Here is a 23,639-nt window from a genome sequence, read left to right as displayed (position 1 = left end):
GTTTCAGTTGGTGTAAATCCTCATGCCCAAAGTTGGGCTCTGATCCCAACACTAAGCACTATTCTATAAATGGTGCCCAACTTGAAGTGCTGTTTATAGACTACCACTCCACTTTTTCGGTGCCCAAATTTGGGAGCCGTTTACTAAATCTAGTCCTCGGTGTATTGTGTTATGGATAATAAAACTTTGCAACTCCTTTGGTCCCTCTAATTTACAGAGAGTATATCCCCTGGCAGAGATACCAATAGAGATGAAAGCATTAAAATATTTATTTATTTATTTATTTATTACATTTGTATCCCGTGCTTTCCCACTCATCGCAGGCTCAATGCGGCTTACATAGTAACAAGAGAATACAATCTATAGTATCAGAATCAACAAGGAGGTATGTGGTAGGACAAATGAACAAGGGGTAAATGGGATAAAAGAGGTATGAGAGAAAGGATAGGTAAGGACATAGAGCGATATAGAAGAGGTAGGGGAAGAGTATGGAGGGTAAGAAGATTGGTAGGAGGTAATTTCTAAGTCATTGTTGTTAATGATAAGATGAACCGGAAATGGATGGGTTGCTTATGTTTGCTTATGGTAGGTCAAGTATTTAAAGAACTTCATATCTGGAAGACAGGTCCCTTCCACCTCAGTAGTGAGTCCTCTTAGGTGTGTTGAAGGAATGCACTTGGGTAGCAGATTTCTCTCACAATTCTGAGCTCTTCTCCTCCTCCCTTCTTCCTAGCAGGTGGAACCCTGGTTACCTCTTCCCTTTGTACCAACAAGCTTCTGTAACTAGACTCTGAAGGAAAATCATCTCCTTACAGATCTCCCTGGATCTTGTTTCTCCTTTGCCATTTGTTTCAGCTTGTAGCCATACCAAACTTTTAGCTGACTTGTAGGCGGTTTGCAGTCTTTTTGCAAGTGCTCTCGCTGGTCTCATATAGGCAGCACCCAGATTGTACCAGATGGCTGCACTAACAAATACAGATCCATACAAAAGTCTGAGATAAAGATCCTCATTCTTAAGAAGAACTCCACTATAGGACTTCCTTCTTCCTTTTCTGTGAACCAAAAAGAAACAGTTGGTTTTATATGTATTGTTTTGAGGTTTATCATCTCGTTGGTGTATACTGGCAAGATGACAACACGTGCTTTGATAAGCAAAGCCAGTGATGATCCTAGGTCAGCTGCCACCCGGGGCGGATCGCCGCTGCTCACACCCCCCCCCCCCCCGGGTGCAGTGGCGTCCGTACCCCAGGGTGCAGCATGAAACCCCCCCTGGCGCATCAAACCCCCCCGGTGCATTCTTAGCTGCTGGGAGCAGCCATGCAGCTGTCGGCTCCGCTGGCTTCCTGCTCCCTCTGCCCTGGAACAGGAAGTAACAGCAAGCAATAAACAGAGCTGAAAGCTCCACATTTCTCTGAGCTTTGCTCAGTGGCATACCGAGGGCGGTGGGGGTGGTCCGCCCCAGGTGCACGCTGCTGGAGGGGTGCAGAGAGCAGCCGCGCGCCTGGGGCGGACCACCCCCATCGCCCTCGGTATGCCACTGAGCAAAGCTCAGAGAAATGTGGAGCTCTCAGCTCTGTTTATTGCTTGCTGTCCTGTAATAAAATATATAATTCATTTTCATTTGACCTTGAAATTAGAAGCTTTCTAAAGGTAGACCCATGCACATGTTATCATTTGTGACATTATTAAAATGACTAGTTTAATGTTAGTCCCTGTAATATACTACCTTTGATCCCTCATAAGTTCTGTGAACATGTGAGGTTGATAATTATTTGAGTTGACTCACGTTAGGGAAGATTTTTACTGCTATATGCTGTATATATAGTGCACGGATGCAGAACATCATGGTACTTGAATGCCCAAATTCATACATCTTATGGTGCAGCACTGCACACCAATCTTATGAGTCAGATCGACAGATTTTCATGGTATTGACAAAACCGAGTGAGCAAACAGTCGGGAAGCTATAGCAATAGAAATTTAGCAACTCCAAAGATATATTTGTGTATGAAGAAAAGGGCACAAACAACTAAGTTTAATAATAACATAATATGACAAACAAATTTAAATTTAAGTGCTGTAGAAAAGCAACAAGGAATGGATCTGCTCTTAGGGATCTGTTGACCACATCTTGCGTTCTTAAATTTATCTTTCTGCCATTGTGAGCCAAGTTTGTTTTTTGTTTTTTTCCAGTGAGTCATGGGTATTTTCTTACTTCCAGGTTTCAACACAGCCAGTGCCACAAGAACCCAGTAGGAAAGACTATGACACATATCAACCATTTCAGAACTCAACCAGGAATTTTGATGAATCGTTCTTTGAGGATCAGGTGCACCATCGCCCGCCAGCAAGCGAGTACAACATGCACCTGGGACTAAAATCCACTGGCAACTATGTTGACTTCTATTCAGCTGCTCGGCCGTACAGTGAACTTAACTATGAAACAAGCCACTATCCAGCCTCTCCAGACTCCTGGGTTTGAAACTTGATCCTGAAGCAAAGATCTAGGAGCTGTGCATGTGCATGCATACCACAAGACATTTTATTTCCTGCAAATCTAGGCCCTCAGTTACTAACATGTGTTAAAGAGTTAACATATGCTAATGCACATTAATGTGCATTAATTTGAGTTAGGCACATACTGGTTGATATTCAGCCCATGGTAGTCAGCAGGTTTTAAGCCACTGACAGCTGCAGGCAGAATTAAGTCCAGATACTCAATACCGGGTCAGTTCCAGACACCAGCATTGAATATTTGGGATCAGGCAGTGAACCAGAAGTTATGAGGGTGCCAACCAATAGTCATTGCCAGCACCCACATGGCTAAGCAGGAAAAGATAGGACCTGTCTATTTGCCTGCTTAATGATGTGAGAACCGCCGCTGAATATGGTCAGCTCCTCCGTAACTCCACCTGGACCGCCCTGGCTCTACCTGGGCAGTACCGCAGCAGTCAAAGCCGATACTCAGCGACACTGTTTGATTAAGTGCTGCTGAATATCAGTGGCTGGTCCACTTAAACCATGCTGAATATTGACCCAATAATAAATAGACCTCATTGAGAATAATGACGCTTGCATTGACATGCATTAAATCACATTAACATGCATTAATGTGTGTTACCACATTAATGCAGGTTAGTAAATGAGGCTATTAGTTTGTTCAAGCCTGTTCCATGGGAAGGCCTTGATAATCAATTATGGAAAATATGATTAAGATGTTGTAGAAGGCTAAAAGACTGAAAGTTAATCTTGAAAAATGGATCCTTAGAAAGAATTTTAAAATATAGATATATATATATATATATACATACATATATATATATGCGTAGTACAGGATAATTTTTAGTGTTATCCTGTAGATTCTAAAGGAGACTGTTGTATAGTGAATGTGGAAGAAGGAAGGCGAAAGGAGCAAAATGGCAGTAGAAGTGGACTAAGGAGATTATTGTTAAGCACAAGAAACTGCAAAAGGTTTACATAATTACGGGGAACAGCTTCTCACATTTTGTTTACTCTCATTCATTGTGAATCATCTAGGCTTCAAGTTGCATTCGGGGTTTACTCTGTACAGCAAGGTGTTTCTTGCCTTTTGTTAATGCTTTGTTGTAAAGTATTTGATGTACATTACAGATTAAAAAAATCAAGTGCATTGTGTATATTACACCAATGCCACAGTGTTTCTTCATCAATGGTTCTAAATATTGCTTCAGTTTCAAACTTTTGAAAGATGTATGAATTTCCAGGGGGAAGCAGGAGTTGAATTGTTTTCTTTCCCCCAGTATGTTTTAACAAAAAAAAGAAAGATACTAAAAAAAAAAAAAAAGAAACAAAGGAATATTTAGCAGTATTGTTCGTTCTGATATGTGAATATGTTTGTGGCAATTAAACAAGGCATTCAGCAGTTTCTGACAATTAACATACATCATTCCACACTCCTTGTCAACAAAGTGCTTTTTCACTGCCTAAAATTTTAGATGTAGATATTTGAAATAGATTTTTTCATTTATACCAGTTTTCTTTATGATGATACAGTGTTAAAAAATAAATTACAATTGATCTGTCATCCATATTTGCTAAATATGTCTATTTCTAAAAAGAAATTATCATAAGAAAAAAAATGTGCTTGCTTGTATGTGTGTCTATATGTGTGTCTGTGTGGTAAATCAGTTATTCTGTTTGTTCTTTTGACTGAGTCACAGTTTTTCTCCAGATCATTCACTTCAGTAGACTTCAGCAGTATCTGCTTTATTAAGAGTGAATTTAATACACTGTAATACCCTGGAAGCCTCTATGGATCATGCGCACTACAGACCATTAATATCATTCATCATGATTTCCTGGGAAACTTAGGGGACCTTTTACTAAGGTGTGTTAATGGATTTAGCATGTGCTAAATGTTCCACTGCCCATTGTATATCTATGGACTGCATGGCACTTAACGCACAATAATTCATTAGCATGCACCTTAGTAAAAATAAAAACCTTTAGTCTTTGGTCCCCTCCTTCTAGTGGTGTGCAGAGAACCTCATTAGTTAATCTGGCAACCAATGGAGAGGGCACAGTTGAGAGCTCATTAAGGCATAGACATTTGTATAACAAGGAGTTTAGGAGAGAGCACAGGCGAGGGTCTCTGCTGCCTCACAGACCCTCTCAGACCCTGAGCCTGAAGTAATGGATATTAATGGAGTGGTGGAGTAGCTTACTGGTTAGAGCACCAGGCCGACAACCAGAGAATCCTGGTTCAAATCCCCACTGCTGCTCCTTGTTGTCTTGGGGAAGTTACTTAACCCTCCACTCCCTCAGATGCGAACTTAGATTGTAAACCTTCTCATGACAGGGAAGTATCTAAATATGACTCACCTTGAGTTAGTACAGAAAAAAGTGTGAGCTAAATCATGAGCCAACAAAAGTGGCTTTAGTGGAGGAAATGGAATTTGAAGAGCTTAGACAGCCACATGAGACCATCCAGGAGTCTCTCTTTTCTTTCCTTGTCTGTTTTTGAGGCCAAGAAGGTGGGACCTTCCTCTTGTATGTCCTTACCCTAAGAAGGCAAGATAGGCAGCAGCAGGTGTTTGGGTTTTTTTTCTTCGTTTGTTTGTTTTTTTTTTGGGGGGGGGGGGGTTAACCCCATCAGCTGCAAAGAGGCACCAAGAGCTTCATTAGCTGTCAGGGTGAAGAGGGAAAGCCCTCACAAATCTAGAGATTCTGAGCAAGTAGTCTGAGGAAGATTTTTGTGAATGAACTTTAGGACTAAAACTGTTCTCAGGCTTGTGTTATTTCTTTTGGTCTCCTTGTTTTGCTGCTGCTGGGACCTGTGAGGACAAAATTAGGCAAATGCAAGGGGAATGCTTCTCGCCAGTGAACAGAAGAGTGATTTGAGACTTTGCAAAGAGACTGCCCATGAATGGATCTCTGGTGAGTTTTAAACCAACTATATATCAAATTGGTCCAGTTAATGTGAATACAAAATATATATCACAATCTTCAAAACAATTTTTATACATATAAATCCACAAACACTTTTATATGATAAAATGTGATGTGCTCAGTGAAATCTCTATATATAAAAGGCACCACCAACATTCTAAATGAAGCCTCCAGCCGGAAGTGTGAAGGGGGAAAGATATCCGGTTTCCCCATGAGTGTCTGCCCCGCCCTCGCTCTCTCTGTAACACAAACAGTGAAGGAAAACACAGCAAAGCACGAAATCAAATCGCTCCCTCTGTAACAGTGAAGGACTCAGAGGGGGGAGGGGAGAGAGGGCAGAAGCCCTCACTATGTCTGTAACACAAACACAGCAGGAAACTTAACACTGAAGGACTCTACTCCGAGGGGGGAGGGGACAGAGAGCACAGGGGAAGGGAGAGAGGGCAGAGGGCAGGGACACACACACTCCCACATGCACACAGAAGAAAACCTTGCTAGCCCCCGTTTCATTTGCATCAGAAACGGGGCTTTTTTACTAGTTATATATAAAGTGCCTATATTGTGCAGCTTAAAAACCACACATGGAGGCAAAATGAATTCAACATCATTGCACATCTGCAACAGATATTCAAAATAACCAATAGTATGAATGATTTAAAATATTGTACTTGGCTTTCTGAAACGTTCATGAGATCCCCTTTTGCAAGATGGAGCAACAAGCATCAAATAGTCATCAAACCTCTATGACATTTTTTCAATCTCAATCACTACCCAGAGTCCCAACACAGGTCTGTGTTTCACCATTAACAGCTTCCTCAGAGGAAAAGCTTCCTAATCTTTCTTCTTAGGGTAAACAAGCTGAAACACAAATAAGTTAAACAATTTTCTTACAAACTGAAAATAACTTCAAAAAATCTTGCAAACCTCTGCCAAACAATATATATATATATTGATCATCTTGAAATGGCAAACGGTTGTGGGAAACTTCCTTCATATCAGTACTCTAGCATCCTAATTGACAAAAGACACTATTTGTTTAAAACCAACATTACTGGCAAATGTGATGACATCGGGAGCTAGTCCAGTCAAAAGCAGTGTTGACGCCATCTAGTGGCATCTGGGAAAAACAGTAGCATGGACATCTGAGCTAGTGTGTGTGTGTGTTACATTTCTTGGCTCATGCACTATAAGTACATAAGTATTGCCATACTTGGACAGACCGAAGGTCCATCAAGCCCAGCATCCTGTTTCCAACAGTGGCCAATCCAGGTCACAAGTACCTGACAAGATCCCAAAAAAGTACAATACATTTTATGCTGCTTATCCTTGAAATAAACAATGGATTTTCCCCAAGTCCATTTTAATAATGGTCTATGGACCTTTCCTTTAGGAAGCCATCCAAACCTTTTTAAACCCCGCTAAGCTAACTGCTTTTAATACATTCTCTGGCAACAAATTCCAGAGTTTAATTAGACATTGAGTGAAGAAAAAGTTTCTCCGATTCGTTTTAAATTTACTACTTTGTAGCTTCATTGCGTGCCCCCTAGTCCTAGTTTTTTTGGAAAGAGTAAACAAAAGATTCACATCTACCCGTTCCACTCCATTCATTATGTATATCATATTTCCCCTCAGCTGTCTTTTCTCCAAGCTGAAGAGCCCTAGCTGCTTTAGCCTTTCCTCACAGGGAATATTCGTCCCATCCCCTTTATCATTTTCATTACCCTTCTCTGTACCTTTTCTAGTTCCACTATATCTTTTTTAAGATGCGGTGACCAGAATTGAACACAATATTCAAGGTGCGGTTACACCATGGAGCAATACAAAGGCATTATAACGTCCTCATTTCTGTTTTCCATTCCTTTCCTAATAATACCTAACATTCTATTTGCTTTCTTAGCGGCCGCCGCACACTGAGCAGAGGGTTTTAACATATCATAAACGATGACACCTAGATCCCTTTCCTGGTCCATGACTTCTAATGTGGAACCTTGCATTGCATAACTATAATTCAGGTTCCTCTTTCCCACGTGCATCACTTTGCATTTGCTCAGATTAAACGTCATCTCCCATTTAGATGCCCAGTCTCATAATTTTTCACAATCCTCTTGTGACTTAACAACTTTGAATTTAGAAGATGTGGAGGGGCATTTTTGATATGCTGTCCAAATTGCAAAAACAAAAATGTTTATCAGAAAACTAAGTCTATAATGGAAGAAGCAAATATTTTCTGATATTCAAAAATACACCCAAAAAAGTGTTTTTTAAAAAGACGTACCACCACAAACATCATAGACGTTTTGATAAATACGTCTCCACCAAACAGAAATAAAATGCAAAAAACATGCAACAACTGTACTGCTCCCCGTGTTGAGAAAATGGCAACAGCAAGAGTAGGACATTCCCTCCACATGCAAAATGCCTCTGCAAGTGGAGGAACATTCCTCAGTGTATATAACAATGGTTTTACACAGGGGCTCAAATTTTTCATTGCAGGAGTCTGAGCTCCAGGTCCTCCTGTGCCTCAGGCACAGGAGAGAGATCTTCAAGCACCATCACTACCTACCACCACAGTATTAGGTTTATTTTCGAAAGAGAAGGACGTCCATCTTTCGACATAAATCGGAAGATGGACGTCCTTCTCACAGGGACGTCCAAATCGGTATAATCAAAAGCCGATTTAGGACGTCTTCAACTGCGCTCCGTCGCAAGGACAGCCAAAGTTCAAGGGGTTGTGTCAGAGGCGTAGCGAAGGCAGGACTTGGGCGTGCCTAACACTTGGACATCCTTGACCCATAATCAAAAAAAACAAGGACGTCCCTGACGAGCCATTCCTCTGTCCCCATGGTCACTTCACCTCACACAGCACCAGGGCCGTGCCTAGGGTCTCCGGCGCCCCCCTGCAGTTGGCCCCGCCGGCGCGCCCCCCCCCTGAAAACGATCGCTACACTACCCGCCCTCTTCTCCCCAGATCCTTTTCCTTTTTGTTTAAATTTACCTCTCTGGCGCGCGGCAGCGTAGCGTTAGTGAGAAGGAGGTGGCGCTCCCCCGCCCCGACGTGTCTTCTTCCCTTCGCTCAGTGTCCCGCCTTCTTCTGACATCATTTCTGATGTCAGAAGAAGGCGGAACCGAGCGAAGGGAAGAGACTGACACGTCGGGGCGGGGGAGCGCCGCCTCCTTCTCACTAACACTACGCTGCCGCGCGCCGGAGAGGTAAATTTAAACAAAAAAAAAAGACAAGGATCTGGGGAGAAGAGGGCGAGGTAAGCATGGTGCGGCGGGGCGCCCCCCAGAGGATGGCGCCCTCCTGCCATGCTTACCTCGCTTACCGTGTCGGCACGGCCCTGCACAGCACCTATGCCACTGTACTGTGTAAAGAGTATGTAGGACAGGCCCCAAGGGAACCCTGGGATAGGCCAGAATACCCCCGTTATAGGCAGGCATTCCCCAGGAAAAAACTAGAAATAAAGAACTACAACTCCCAGCATGCCCTAAGGGAGACCGGGGATAAGAGAAACTATGTGCATTCCCAGGAGTCTCCAGAGGAGGGCCGCAGGGGAAGGAATAAGGCTGATTCTCCAACCTGGTGGAAGAGGTGGTGGAACAGGTGGGTGGAGAAAGAAGAGCCACCAAAGAGCTTTAATGAAAGAAAGGGGGAGCAGCTGGGAGAAGGGCGGGGCGAGGAGAATATGGATTGGGCTCCTGAGGAGAGAGAGGGGGAGAGTGAGCCTTGCCCTATGGAGTTGACTGAACCGGAGAACACCCTGGAAGAGCCGATGGACTTTTCAGCTCTGGCTCAGCGAAAGCCAAGGAAGTAGCGGGGCCAAGCCGGGTCAAGCGGGAGGAGGTCAGGTAGGAGTATGACTGACCAAGAGGGTGGGACCCTAGGCTTTGAGCCCGCGCAAAGCCATTACTGTGTTTTTGGAAAGCCTGGCTAAATTGAACTGTGTTTTGAAAGCTTGGCTAGACCTGAAATGTGTTTTGAAAGCCTGGCTAAACTGAGCTGTGTTTTGAAAGCTTGGGCCTAAAATTGAACTGTGTTTTTTTGAAAGCCTAGCTGGACTGAGCTATGTTTTTGAAGCTTGGCTAGAACTGAACTGTATTTTGAAAGCCTGACTAAACTGAGCTGTGTTTTTGCAAGCTTGGCTAGAACTGAACTGGGTTTTTGGAAAGCCTGGCTAAATTGAGCTGTGTTCTGAAAGCTTGGCTAGACCTGAACTGTGTTTTTGAAAGCCTGACTAAACTGAGCTGTGTTTTTGCAAGCTTGGCTAGAACTGAACTGTGTTTTGAAAGCCTAGCTGGATTGAGCTGTGTTTTTTGTAAAGCTTGACTAAAAGTGAACTGGGTGTTGGAAAAACCCGCTACACTGAACAGGGTATTTGTTTTCTTTCTTTTTTTTATTATGTGCTGCTACTCTTCCCCAGGAGGGAGGGAGAGGCAGCAGCTGTGGAAGCCGGGACTGGGAAACTAACCGGCTTGAGAAAGGTGAACGATAACTGTGCTTTGTTTTGTGTTTTGGTGCCACAACTGAGGGAAGGAGGGAAACCCCTTCTAGGCAATAAAAAGCTTCATTGTTCTGAGGAAAGAAGGGAGCGGTACTGGAAGGTGTTCTTCAGGTTGTGGAGAGCTGCAACCGCTGAGAAAAGAGGATCCACTGTACAATCCCAGGAGGGAGGGAGAGGGTGGAGAGCTGCAACCGCTGAGAAAAGAGGATCCACTTTACAATTGGTGTCAGGAGTGGGATCGCTTCGCGGACCTGTCGCTCGAGGAGGCCAAGACCAGCAGGACAGAAAAGCCCGACGGAGGGGCCAACGCTGAGAAAGGCGCAGACCCGTCTGGGGTTCCGGTAAGCGGGGCCTAGATTGGGGGAAATAAAGGGATCCTAGTAAAAGGGGAAACATAAGTAGTGAAACCGCACTTGGAGGTGTCCTCTGTTTTTTTTCCCCCACCAGGAGTCGCTGTTCCGGAGCAAGGATGGACCCCAAGGAGATCTTCGCTTGGATGACGATGCAGTTCCAGAAACAGCAAGAACTGACGGGGAAGATGGTGGAAGACTCCTTGACGGCGGCACGAGAGCAGCAACAACCGGTGCTGAATATGCTCCAGGACTTTTTTCAGCGAGGGATCGAGGCTCCCAGGGGCGGTGGAGCCGGAGCAACTGGACAGGGGCCAGGAGGAAGCGGTGCGGTAGGACCTTTATCCCTGAACTCACTTACATGGGGAAAGTTGTCTGAGCAGGATAATGTAGATGATTTCCTGACCGCCTTCGAGAGGGTGGCAGTGGCCGCAGGGTGGCCACAAGAGCAGTGGGCCATGCGGTTAGTGCCTTCATTATCTGGGGAGGCTCTAGGAGCCTTTAGAGACTTGGCTCCTGGGGACGCTGCCAACTATGGGAGGTTGAGAGAGGCCATTAAAGACCGGTATGGACTGAGTACCCAGGCTTATAGGCGTAAGTTTCGGTCCACTAAATGGGAAAAGGGGGAAACCCCTAAAGCACTGGCCACTAGACTGATGGACTTGGTAAAAAAATGGTTGGAACCTGATCGCCACACCACGGGAGAGGTTCTTGAAGAATTAGTAGTGGAGCAGTTCCTGCAGGGCCTTCCCAGGGAGATTAGGGCAGGATTGGTCCAAAGGGGCTGTAAGACGGTGGAGGCCGTGACAGCCGGGTTGGAGTGTTATTTGGAAGCCCAACATTGGGGAGAACCCGACCTGGAGGGGGGTAAGCCCCGACCTGTGGGAGGCTGGGGTTCCAAAAATTCCCTCTTTAAGACAGATCCCCAGGGGGGGAAACCAGATTACGGCTGGGGTGGTAAAAAGCCCGTAGTGCCCTCAGGCCCTGGGAAAAAGGCCCTCTCGTATGAAGGAAAACTCTGTTATAAGTGTGGGAAGACTGGGCACTGCAGGAGGGATTGCCCAGGTCGAGAGGGATGGACCTCGCAGGTTGCCCAAGGGTTTAGGCCTCGGTATACTGCTAAGGTGGAGGTTGAGGGTTTACCGATTGTAGCCATGTTAGACTCCGGGGCAGACCAGTCCATGATCTCTAGGAGGTTATGGGAACAAATAAGAAAAAGGAGGACAGGAGGTAAGGATACCTATGAGGGAGCAGTGGCTATTCAATGTATACATGGGGCCAGTACTCGTTATACCCTCCATAGGGTTCACGTGAAGGGGCCCACAGGGGAGATAGAGATAGCCACTGCCGTGCTGCCCAGACTGCCACAGGAGATGATTTTGGGAAGGGACTGGCCCCCCTTTACCGAGTGTATTAGTGAAAAAAGAGTGTTGGTCACTACCCGCTCTCAGGCTCGGCGAGACCCTGAGGTTGAGGAAGAGGGAATAGGAGGTATTTTTCCTTTTCAAGGGGAGGTTTTAGGGGAGCCGGGAAAAGAGAGAAAGGGGAAAGCTTTGAAAAAAAAAGAGCAGAGGGGCAGACGGGAGGCCTTGGAGCAAGCAAGAAAAGAAAGTTATCTGCCAGTGGCCCCGAAAGAATTGAGCGAGCAGTTTCCCCAGTTTCATAGGGAGCAGGCCACGGACCCTACTTTAGAATATGCCTGGGAACGGGCCCGACAAGGGGAGGGCCAGGAAGCCCCGGGGTTCATGATAGAGGGGGACATTCTATATCGCAGGGTACCCAATTGGGAGAACTCTGAAGCGGGGAGACAGCTAGTAGTCCCCCAAGCTTTCCGTCCCCTAGTAGTAAGGCTCGCGCATGATCACCCTTTGGGGGGGCATAAGGGCTCCCAAGCTACCCTGACTCAGATATTGGGCCGGTTTTATTGGCCAGGAGTTTATGGGGAGGTGGAGAGGTATTGCAAGTCCTGCCCCAACTGTCAGAAGGTGGCAGACCGGCTACCGCCTAGGGCACCGTTAAAACCCCTTGCTAGAGTGGAACAACCGGGGAGGAGAGTAGCCATGGATATTATTGGCCCAGTAACAAAATCTCAGAGAGGCTTCCTCTACGTTTTAGTGGTTATGGATATGGCCACTAGGTACCCCTGGGCCATTCCTTTGAGAAGTATATCAGCGAAGGTCATTGCCAGGGAACTGATAAAAATCTTTTGTGAGGTGGGATTCCCCCAAGAAGTTTTGACCGACAGGGGGTCCAACTTTATGTCAAGTACCTTAAGGCAAGTGTGGGAGGCTTTTGGGATACAACATATCCGTACAGCGGCCTACCATCCTCAAACTAATGGGATGGTGGAACGTTTTAATAGAACTTTAAAGGGTATGTTAAAAAAAGCGTTAGGCGAGGATAGGACGGGTTGGGACCAACTGTTACCCTTCGTGCTATATGCCTACAGGGAGAAGGTGCAAGACTCATTAGGAGTTGCGCCTTATGAATTGATGTTTGGACGGAGGCCCAGGGGCATTTTAGATATTTTACAGGAACACTGGGTACCCCCGGACACCTCCGATCAGTCAGTGGTTGAATACCTACAGGATCTGAGGACCAGATTAGATAAGTTACAGGAATATTCCCAGGATATGCTTGAACAGAGCCAAAATTGTCAAAAGGAATATTATGATAAGGGATCTCGTGAGAGGGAGTTTGTAATAGGAGATAGGGTCCTTATCCTAATCTCGGAGGATCCTCATAAGTTTGCCTCTAGGTGGAAGGGTCCCTGGGTGGTGAGGAGGAGACTGGGGCCTCTTACATATGAGATGGCGAACGAAAAGGGGCGGGTCCAAACCTTCCACGTTAACCTGATGAAACCCTGGGTAGCAAGGGTAGGCTTTCAGACCTGGGGAGATGAAAAGGAGGGAGAGGAGTTGGGACCGCAAATAAGAGATATTTTCAAGCCCGGTGAACCAGGGGTTAATCCCCGGTTGACACAAGTACAAAAGAAAGAGATAGGAAGGCTCCTGAAAGGGTTTGATGATGTGTGGACGGCCTGCCCGGGAAATACTCACCTAGTGGAGCATGACATCATAACGGAAAGGGGTAAAGTAGTTCGGCAAAAGCCATATAGGCTGTCCCCCATGAAAAGGAGGGAGGTGATAAAACAGGTCCAGGAAATGTTAGACTTCGGGGTGATCGAAGAGTCAAATAGTCCCTGGTCAAGCCCAGTGGTGTTAGTACCAAAACCCGAAGGGGAGTGGAGATTCTGCATAGATTTCCGCCAGCTTAATAATATTTCTCAAGCAGATGCATATCCTATGCCCTATATTGAGGAGCTGGTGGACAGGCTAGGATCTGCACAATATCTCACCACCCTGGACTTGACAAAAGGGTACTGGCAGATTCCCCTTACGTCAGGGGCACAAGCTAAGACCGCCTTTAGTATGCCCATAGGCCTGTACCAGTTCAAAAGATTGCCCTTTGGCCTTAATTCAGCTGCTGCAAGTTGCCAGAGGTTGCTGGACAGGGTTCACCGACCACATCAGGCGTATGCCGCCGCATATATGGATGATGTGGTAATACATAGTGGAGACTGGAACACCCATTTAAACCAGGTAGAGGCAGTGCTGCAGGCTTTTAGGGAGGCAGGTCTCACCCTGAACCCAAAAAAATGTTATTTTGCGCAGTACAGGGTGAAGTATTTAGGGTATAATGTGGGAAGGGGAGAGGTCCGACCCTTATTGAATAAGGTTAAAAGCATCCAAGAGTTTCCCAGACCAAACACCAAGAAACAATTGCGTAGATTCCTGGGGATGGTAGGGTATTACCGCAGGTTCATCCCGCATTTTTCCGCAATGGCCACTCCCTTAACTGACATGCTGAGAGGGAAGAATCCGGACCACTTGAGGTGGGGAGGGGAGGAGTTGAGGGCATTTGAACAGATGCAGAGGGCCCTGTGCCAGGAACCTGTGCTGAAGGCAGTTGATTTTGAAAAGCCCTTTATCCTTCAAACAGATGCTTCAGGGAGGGGGTTAGGCGCAGTGCTGTCCCAAGAGCATGAAGGGGAGGAACACCCGGTGCTTTATTTAAGCCGGAAGCTCCTGCCTCATGAGGAACATTACTCCACCATAGAAAAGGAGTGTTTAGCCATACGATGGGCAGTGCAGGACTGTAGTGTTTATTTAGAAGGGAGAAAATTTAAGTTGGTAACGGACCATGCTCCCCTGAAATGGTTGAATGTAATGAAGAATAATAATGGGAGACTAATGCGATGGTACTTAGCATTGCAGCCTTTCCAATATGCTGTGGAGCATCGTCCCGGGCGGTGTTTAGGAAATGTTGATGCTCTGTCCCGGGTGGAGGAGGAGGAGGAAAAAGAATGCGGGGGTGGAAATTTAAGGGGGGGGGGTATGTAAAGAGTATGTAGGACAGGCCCCAAAGGAACCCTGGGATAGGCCAGAATACCCCCGTTATAGACAGGCATTCCCCAGGAAAAAACTAGAAATAAAGAACTACAACTCCCAGCATGCCCCAAAGGAGACCGGGGATAAGAGAAACTATGTGCATTCCCAGGAGTCTCCAGAGGAGGGCCGCAGGGGAAGGAATAAGGCTGATTCTCCAACCTGGTGGAAGAGGTGGTGGAACAGGTGGGTGGAGAAAGAAGAGCCACCAAAGAGCTTTAATGAAAGAAAGGGGGAGCAGCTGGGAGAAGGGCGGGGCGAGGAGAATATGGATTGGGCTCCTGAGGAGAGAGAGGGGGAGAGTGAGCCTTGCCCTATGGAGTTGACTGAACCGGAGAACACCCTGGAAGAGCCGATGGACTTTTCAGCTCTGGCTCAGCGAAAGCCAAGGAAGTAGCGGGGCCAAGCCGGGTCAAGCGGGAGGAGGTCAGGTAGGAGTATGACTGACCAAGAGGGTGGGACCCTAGGCTTTGAGCCCGCGCAAAGCCATTACTGTGTTTTTGGAAAGCCTGGCTAAATTGAACTGTGTTTTGAAAGCTTGGCTAGACCTGAAATGTGTTTTGAAAGCCTGGCTAAACTGAGCTGTGTTTTGAAAGCTTGGGCCTAAAATTGAACTGTGTTTTTTTGAAAGCCTAGCTGGACTGAGCTATGTTTTTGAAGCTTGGCTAGAACTGAACTGTATTTTGAAAGCCTGACTAAACTGAGCTGTGTTTTTGCAAGCTTGGCTAGAACTGAACTGGGTTTTTGGAAAGCCTGGCTAAATTGAGCTGTGTTCTGAAAGCTTGGCTAGACCTGAACTGTGTTTTTGAAAGCCTGACTAAACTGAGCTGTGTTTTTGCAAGCTTGGCTAGAACTGAACTGTGTTTTGAAAGCCTAGCTGGATTGAGCTGTGTTTTTTGTAAAGCTTGACTAAAAGTGAACTGGGTGTTGGAAAAACCCGCTACACTGAACAGGGTATTTGTTTTCTTTCTTTTTTTTATTATGTGCTGCTACTCTTCCCCAGGAGGGAGGGAGAGGCAGCAGCTGTGGAAGCCGGGACTGGGAAACTAACCGGCTTGAGAAAGGTGAACGATAACTGTGCTTTGTTTTGTGTTTTGGTGCCACAACTGAGGGAAGGAGGGAAACCCCTTCTAGGCAATAAAAAGCTTCATTGTTCTGAGGAAAGAAGGGAGCGGTACTGGAAGGTGTTCTTCAGGTTGTGGAGAGCTGCAACCGCTGAGAAAAGAGGATCCACTTTACAATCCCAGGAGGGAGGGAGAGGGTGGAGAGCTGCAACCGCTGAGAAAAGAGGATCCACTTTACAACTGCATACTCAACCTCTCAGGCTTCCCCACCACCACCACCATCCAGCTATTACCATCAGTCCCAGGCTTTGTGAGGAGCATTGCATAACATGTCAAATCTAGTTGTCACACCAAAAAAACCCATCAACTGAGCCCTGTTTCCACCAACTTGTGTTTTGTAGGTGGTTCGGCATCCATTGGGACCTTGAGTTACTCTATCGTTGATACAGATGCATACGCTGAGAAGACCTCACCCTAATCTGGTGCATGAGGGAGTACAGACATAGCACCCTTATAACAGCTCTATCCCCAATCAATGCCTGAATATACAGCTACCCTCATTACAGTGTGCCCACAACCTCTCTATCTACTAGAATGTGTTGCAGCCAACCCCCAACCTATAAGATGGCATGGAAAGGAAGGAGAGAGGGGGAAGGCCTTTGGACAGCACCCTCCAGCAACCAATACAAAAGTGCCCAGAATGTCGCGCACAACTACCAAGCAAATTGCAGCTCCTATGGCAGATGAAATAAAACAGTAACCCCAAACACTCACAATGGGAATCAAACCTACGCATGCTGCATTTCAAGCACATAGCCCTAACCCCTACACCAAATGTGTATGTGAAAAAGGAGTGTTCAAGGAGGCTAGTACACTGACCATAGAGGGCTGTCATAGCACCAGTTGCCCCACAAATGGATGATGTGCCATGCCCCCTAACCCACACTCATTAGATATACCATTGTCAGCTCAAAAGTTCAGTTTTCTGCCCTTTAAGACATCCCTCAAAGCCCAAGCTGGAGGCCTCTGCAATCTCCACACCCCCACCCCTTTACATTAACTAACACCTATGTGTTCACCCCCTCTCCAGCATCCCCAAAGAATGGTCATGAGTATGGAGTGATGTGCAGCCACTGCCATCAGTGAAGGCTTCAAACCAGCTAGTATGAGTAACTCACAGATGCCCCCCAAACCTAGATTTCCCACCTTGACTTCTGAAAACCACATTTCGCCTGGGGGTTCCAGCAGAGGTGGCCAGAAAGCTGGGTATTTCTAACAGGGCCCCTGCCATCTCACAGCCAGCTGTGGGACACGTACCCACATCCCTGATAAAAATGGTAACAATGGCCCTATCCTTGAACAGCACAGTGCCATACTACCTTGCAGCCAGTGCCTGCTTGCCCATAGCCCTCTAGCAGAACCAGGACCCATCCTGCGTGCCCATAGCCAGACAACTTTCTCTGGGGTCAAACAGCTCTGATATCATTGCCTCCGGGGTTCCCTGCTATGTCATCTTGTTGGTGCCACACCTCAGACATGTCTCCCAGGTAACAACAACTGCCCCCAGTTGTCCTTGTCTCTGTCTCCCAATAGCCAGATGCACCACTATGCAAGCCATGTAGGATGTGTTGATCTCAATTGCAAACCTTGTCTCTGTCTCCCAATAGCCAGATGCACCACTATGCAAGCCATGTAGGATGTGTTGATCTCAATTGCAAACCTTGTCTCTGTCTCCCAATAGCCAGATGCACCACTATGCAAGCCATGTAGGATGTGTTGATCTCAATTGCAAACCTTGTAAACACACAGGGCCGACCAGGCTGCCTGGGACAAGGCTGCCCCAGACCTGCCCAACCAGGATCAGGCCGCCTAGGACTTGCCTGCCCAGGACCAGGCTGCCCCTGAGAAAGTATTGGAAGAAGTGGTCATGGGCTGTGGACCCTAGGAGGTGCCACTCACCCCACAACAGGCCCAAACCCTGCAACATCTGGAGGCTGAGGAGAGAGAGGATACCTGGAGGGACATGGCCCCAGTGGAGGGGGAAGATGGAACACTGGAATAGCCCTCCCCCCCCCCCCCCCCACCTGGCAGCTATGCTACAGGGCACAGCAGCTGAGGGTTGCCCTGAAATAGCTGCCACACCTGCTGGGGAGCACCCACAAAGAGACACCACAGTCTAGCTCCTGCTGCAAGTCTCGGCCATGTACAGATTTCCAGTTTATTCTGGAAGGTGGCTGGCTTTCAGTCTGAAGGTCACAGGTTCAAGGCTGGTTTTTGCATACTATTAGAAGCTGTGGAACTCAGCTATATTTCAAATGGACATATTTTACTTCACTCTCCCATACTGCTTGCCTTGAATGGCACATTGCATAGCCGGGGCAGCTAATACTACACTACAGTGCTAAAGGTTATCTGTGTTGGTTTTCCACAGCATCTCTGCTCTCTGGTATTGCACACTGACACTGGCCAAATTCTTGCATATCAACTCCAGCCACCACTATATCAGCAGCACCACTAGCTGTATGTCGAAGTGTCTCTAAACGCTTCTATTGCACTTTTGCACCTATTCATTGTATTGGACAGCTAGGGATATTACAGAATTATTTAAAAGTAAAGGAATAGCTGAAGCAACCAGCTGAGAGTGTGTACAGAGATCCAGAGGTCCCTCTGCAGCTTGCCATCAATAGTGCACCATGGTACAAACTGTCGCGTTCTCGAGGACCTTGGCATTCTATCAGGTCCTCGAGGTGGAACTGGAGTTCGTGAGCCCTTGGCCCACTGCCGAAGAGCGGCAGGCAAGACCACCTCGGAACTGGATACACCGAAGAGCAGTACTGGAACTCTGGACTGGAGTAGTACAAGGCAGGCAACTAGAACAGACGAAACAGGAACAGCTTCACCTGCACTTAGCCACCGTTCCTCCGGAGTTGAGCTCCAAAGTGCAGGTGGCCGGCAGGACTTGCAGGATAAGGCAGGAACTGAAGATCCAGTGGACCCACCCTGGGTCTAGGAAACATGAGGGAGACCAGACTGGGAACTAAACACAGACATGTGCTGCTGCACAGCCACTAGCAAGACCCAGAAGACAGACCAAGGAACACAAGGCGTACAGAAACCTAGCAGGAGCAAGGACTAGGGCAGCATACACACTAGGCAGAACGGGGATCCGGGAATACCCACAGGGTAAACCCTCTAGCTAGGTGGAGACAGGATACAGGAAAAGCCACCCAGGAAATACACACTAGCTAGACAGATACAGGATCCAGGATATACACTCAGGATAAACAAGCAGGGTAGGCACACAGGCAAGGCAGGACTTAGGGTAAAGAGAGCAAACCAGGAAAAGCAGGCCAAGGGTCTTGGGCAGGCAGCAGAGCAAACAGAGAAAACACGGACAGCGGCCACCCCAAACACAGGGTAAGCCGGAACAGAGGCTTCACCCCAAACACAGGGTAAGCCAGGAACAGAGGCTTCACCCCAAACACAGGGTAAGCCAGGAAGGACCCGCAGTCCACAGACACACAGTGGCAGGGAGGAACCCCCCCCCCCCCACACACACACACACACAGGAAGACAACAGACACAGAGTGAAGCTGGGCTGGAACCCAGAGAGAGGCTCAGCAGTAGTGCAGCAGACACTTACTAACCTAACCTGGCCTAAAAGCATAACACTAATGCAAAGGCCCAGAATGCCAGCACAGCACTTCCTTATGAAGGCTCTCACTGATGAGGTCACCAGCAGCAGGACAGAAGCAGGAAGTACCTTGACCCCAAAGAGAGGCTTGACACACATAGGAAGTGAGCCCACAGGAAAGACAAACAGGAGCCATCTTGGAAGCTGGCATAGAGCCGGTGGCAGCCATCTTAGATGCTGGCTCCCTAGAGAGGCATAGCCCACACAGGTGAGGTCTAGTGAAGCAATCAGGTTCATGCTGGAAGCAGCCAGCACACCAGGACAGAGACAAGACTAACACAAACACAGAGAGAAGCCAGCACAGCCGCTGGCCCCCAGAAATGAGGTAAGTCTGATGGTGGTCACGGCCACAGACGTGACACAAACCGCCATATTGTGCTACATCATCTAGCTCTAGCTCTCAGCCACACTAGTTAGCGCCAATGCACAGCCACACCAGCCAATGTTTGACATTCTCAGCAAAAAGATAGCTCTGGCTTAGGCACTGGACAGCTGATGTGGCTTCTAAGTCACATTTAGCAAGCTACCTTTTAGAAAATCACTTACTTTTTAAAGATAAACTTTTGTTTGGAGAAGATCTAGAGAAGTAGGTTAAAGACCTAGGGGACTCCAAGTCTCAGAGATTGACAGAGGACAAGCCTAAAGATTCTTTTAAATTCTCTGTCATGTCTTAGGTTTCATGAGTCCAAGTGCTACAGACCAGGTATATCTAATTTTCAGGGTTCCCACTTCAACAAAGACAAGCCTTCTTTCATGCTGACAGAAAGAACTTGGCTTCAAACTACAGGTCTACCAATGTCTTCTGCATCTCTCAATGATGGGGTCTCGGTTCACTACTCAGGTTTCATAATAGCAGTACACCTCTCCAGGATCCATGAGGAGTAGACCAAAATTACCTCAGACCAATGTGTCATGGAAATACTAAAGCAGGGTTACAAACTGGAGTTTGAGTTCTCCCATTCCATTGCAGATTTTTTCTTGGAATCTCCATGCAAGCTCCAGTCCAAATGTCAAGCAGTTCAAGCCACCTTCAAATGCTTCTTCATTTAGGCACAGTAGAGACTGTCACCAGTTGTGATTGGGGAATGGGAAGTTATTCCATTTACTTTGTAGTTCCAAAGAAGAGGGATTTTGTTCACTTTGTAGTTCAAAAGAAGAGGGATTCCTTCCACCTGGATTTGGACTTCAAAAGAATCAATAGAGTGTTAAAGGTTCTACATTTCACAATGGGAAAAAGTCTGTAATAGTTTCAGTCCAGCAGGGAGAGTTTCTAACCTCCCTGGATTTCAAGGAAGCGTATTTTGCGTGATTTGCAATCTTTGGAGAACATTATCAATTTATGACGATGCTGTTCAGCCTTTCCATATCACTAAGAACATTTTTTCAAGGTCATGGTAGTAGTGGCAGTCTTCCTTCACAAGAATGGATTACAGGTTCATCCATACCTTAATGATTGGCTGATTTGCGACTCTTCCTATCAAGAAAGTGCACGTTTTTATCCAAGATAGCTACTCTTCTCCATAGGATTGGTATTCAATTTCACCAAAGTCAGTTGTTTTCAACACAAATCTTGGAGTATCTGGAAATGATACTCAACATAAGCTTAAGGAAGACATTTCTTCCTGTTGCTATTCAGCAAAAGATTCACACCCAATGGCCTCTATCTTGGATGTTCTTCCATGGACCAGATTCCACATCAGACCACTTGTGGTCTCTTCTCAGCAGTTCATCTCCAACCCAAACTCAGCCTCAACTGGTTGATTCAGCACAGCCTTCTTCTGACAGTTCAGAAGTGCTCTCTCTCTCTCTCTCTCTCTCTCTCTCTCTCTCTCTCTCTCTCTGCAGGCAGGTATCTGCAGCTTGTATGTTGCTGGGGCATGCCTTAGCTGGGTGCAACAGATTTCGGATTCCTTCCAAGAGTCCGACAGTCAGCCTCCTACTGAATTGCCGGATGTAGAGATGGGGCTGGCATATTTGACAGATTCTTTATATGACTTGATTCAGGCATTGGCCAAGCAGATGTCTTTGGCAGTCACAACCCGTCATTTGCTCTGGTTGCACCACTGGGCAGCAGATGCATTTTCAAACAGTAGCTGGTTAAGCTTCCTTTTAAGAGCAAGCTGTCTGGTGAGGACTTAGCAAAGTTGGTGAAAGATCTGGGTGACTCAATGCATTTTCTTGAGAACAGGTCTAAAATGTTCTTTCCAGTCAGGTCAGGCTCACCTTCATTTTAAAGATACTGGGTGCTATTGTCCGGGGCAGCCTAGTTTTAGAGATCCAGATATCAGCCCAAGCAGGGTTTTGGAACTCCAGGCTTTGTCCTGTGGAGATCCTCCAGATTTCTCCTTATAGGGTGACAGTGCGCACTGTCCCGTCTTTTCTTCCTAAGGTGGTTACTGTCTTTCAACTCAGTCAACCTTTGTTTCTTCCCGCTTACTTGACATTCAATTTGTACTCCTACACTATTTGGAAGTGACCAATGAGTTCTGTCGGTCAAATCATTTGTTCGTGCTTTACTATAGACCTCAAAATGATGCGGTTTCCAAAGCCACGATTGCTTACTGTGTCAGCTGTTGTGACTTCCTGGGCAGAAGCCCGTCTGTTCACCCTGGTAGGATGGGGACATGGTTTTCCTTGCATAACTTCTCCAGACACTACCATTTGGATGTCTCCGCTCCATTGGTGCTGTCTGCGGGAGCTTCAGGTTCCAACCCTACTTAAGGACTGCTTTGCTGCATCCCTTAAGTGTCTGAATTCATCTGCAGCTGACACTAAGGAGCAAAGAATTATGTCTTACCTGATAATTTTCTTTCCTTTATTCACAGCAGATGAATCCAGAGGCCCACCCTGTTTTTCCAGCGGTTCCTATCAGTTAGTTTTCTCTGTTGGACCGTGTTGCTACATTATTGCATTTTAGATGGATTATTGTAATCAGTTTACATGTTTGCAGTTCTTGATTTATCACTTTTCCCTGTGGGGAAAGAGAAATGTTCTGTTTCCTTCTGCTTTGTTATGAGAAATACTAACTGACCAAGGAGCATTCTGTCCTATTTCATTTCAGTGCTCTGTGTTCACCTACTGGTTGATGGTCACAACCCATAAGTCTTTGGATTCATCTGTATCAGGTAAGACATAAGTTTTCAATTATGGGGATGAGTTAACTTTTTAGGGAATGACAATCATAAATAAAATTATTCACGGAGACGCACCAGCCTACGTCAGACCTGATAGATCTACCACCCAGGAATGCTAAAAAATCATCCCGTACATTCCTTAATCTTCATTTCCCAAATTGTAAAGGTCTGAAATACAAACTAACACATGCGTCAACCTTCTCCTACCTGAGCACACAATTCTGGAATGCGCTGCCGCGCAACTTAAAAACGATCTATGAACTAGCTAACTTCCGAATCCTACTGAAGACCCATCTCTTTAACAAGGCATACAACAATGATCAACAAATATTAACTCCTGTACACATATCCAGAACTGCCTCTATAATATTTGCTTGCCAAACTATTATCATGTTTTTCGCTATCATGTTACCCAACATCCTTCTGCTATTACTAAATGTATATTTTCTTATAATATATTTCTTAAATATTTCTTACTATGTTTGCTTGGAGGAGTGGCCTAGTGGTTAGGGTGGTGGACTTTGGTCCTGGGGAACTGAGGAACTGAGTTCAATCCCCACCTCAGGCACAGGCAGCTCCTTGTTACTCTGAGCAAGTCACTTAACCTTCCATTGCCCCCTGTAAGCCACATTGAGCCTGCCATGAGTGGGAAACCACGGGGTACAAATGAAACAAAAAAAAATACTATCATGTTTTATCATTAACATGTTACCCAAAATCCTTCTGTTATCACTAAATCTATACTTTCTCATGCATTTCCACTATTCATGATGTATTTTAAGCCACATTGAGCCTGCAAAGAGGTGGGAAAATGTGGGATACAAATGCAACAAATAAATAATAAATAAATGGTCCCCTCAACCCTGGGACATCTGAAGTGATTTTTAAGCTGGCCAAAAGCCAATATAACTTGGAATAATGTGGGGTATAAATGTCTTAGATAAATAAACTTAGCAAAATCACACATGGGTCCAAAGACAGTTTTAGCCTTACTTTAGACGCTTTTTAAAAATAAATATT

The 23,639-nt window shown here is 46.2% G+C and overlaps 1 protein-coding gene across 1 annotated transcript in view; it reads left to right on the top strand.

Moving 5' to 3' along the window:
• Window positions 1-3,996, top strand: part of LOC115480665 (catenin delta-2-like) — a 115,992-nt gene extending 111,996 nt beyond the window's left edge. The window contains exon 7 of the mRNA XM_030219533.1: window positions 2,222-3,996. Coding sequence (XP_030075393.1) covers window positions 2,222-2,482 — 261 coding nt within the window. The 3' untranslated portion in view covers window positions 2,483-3,996. The remainder of the gene's footprint in view (window positions 1-2,221) is intronic.
• The last annotated feature ends 19,643 nt before the right edge of the window (window positions 3,997-23,639 follow it).

This window comes from Microcaecilia unicolor, chromosome 1 (genome assembly GCF_901765095.1).
Source record: "Microcaecilia unicolor chromosome 1, aMicUni1.1, whole genome shotgun sequence".
Lineage (NCBI taxonomy): Eukaryota > Metazoa > Chordata > Amphibia > Gymnophiona > Siphonopidae > Microcaecilia > Microcaecilia unicolor.
The sequence above is the reverse complement of the archived record's forward strand: the minus strand, read 5'-3'. Positions and strand labels throughout refer to the sequence as shown.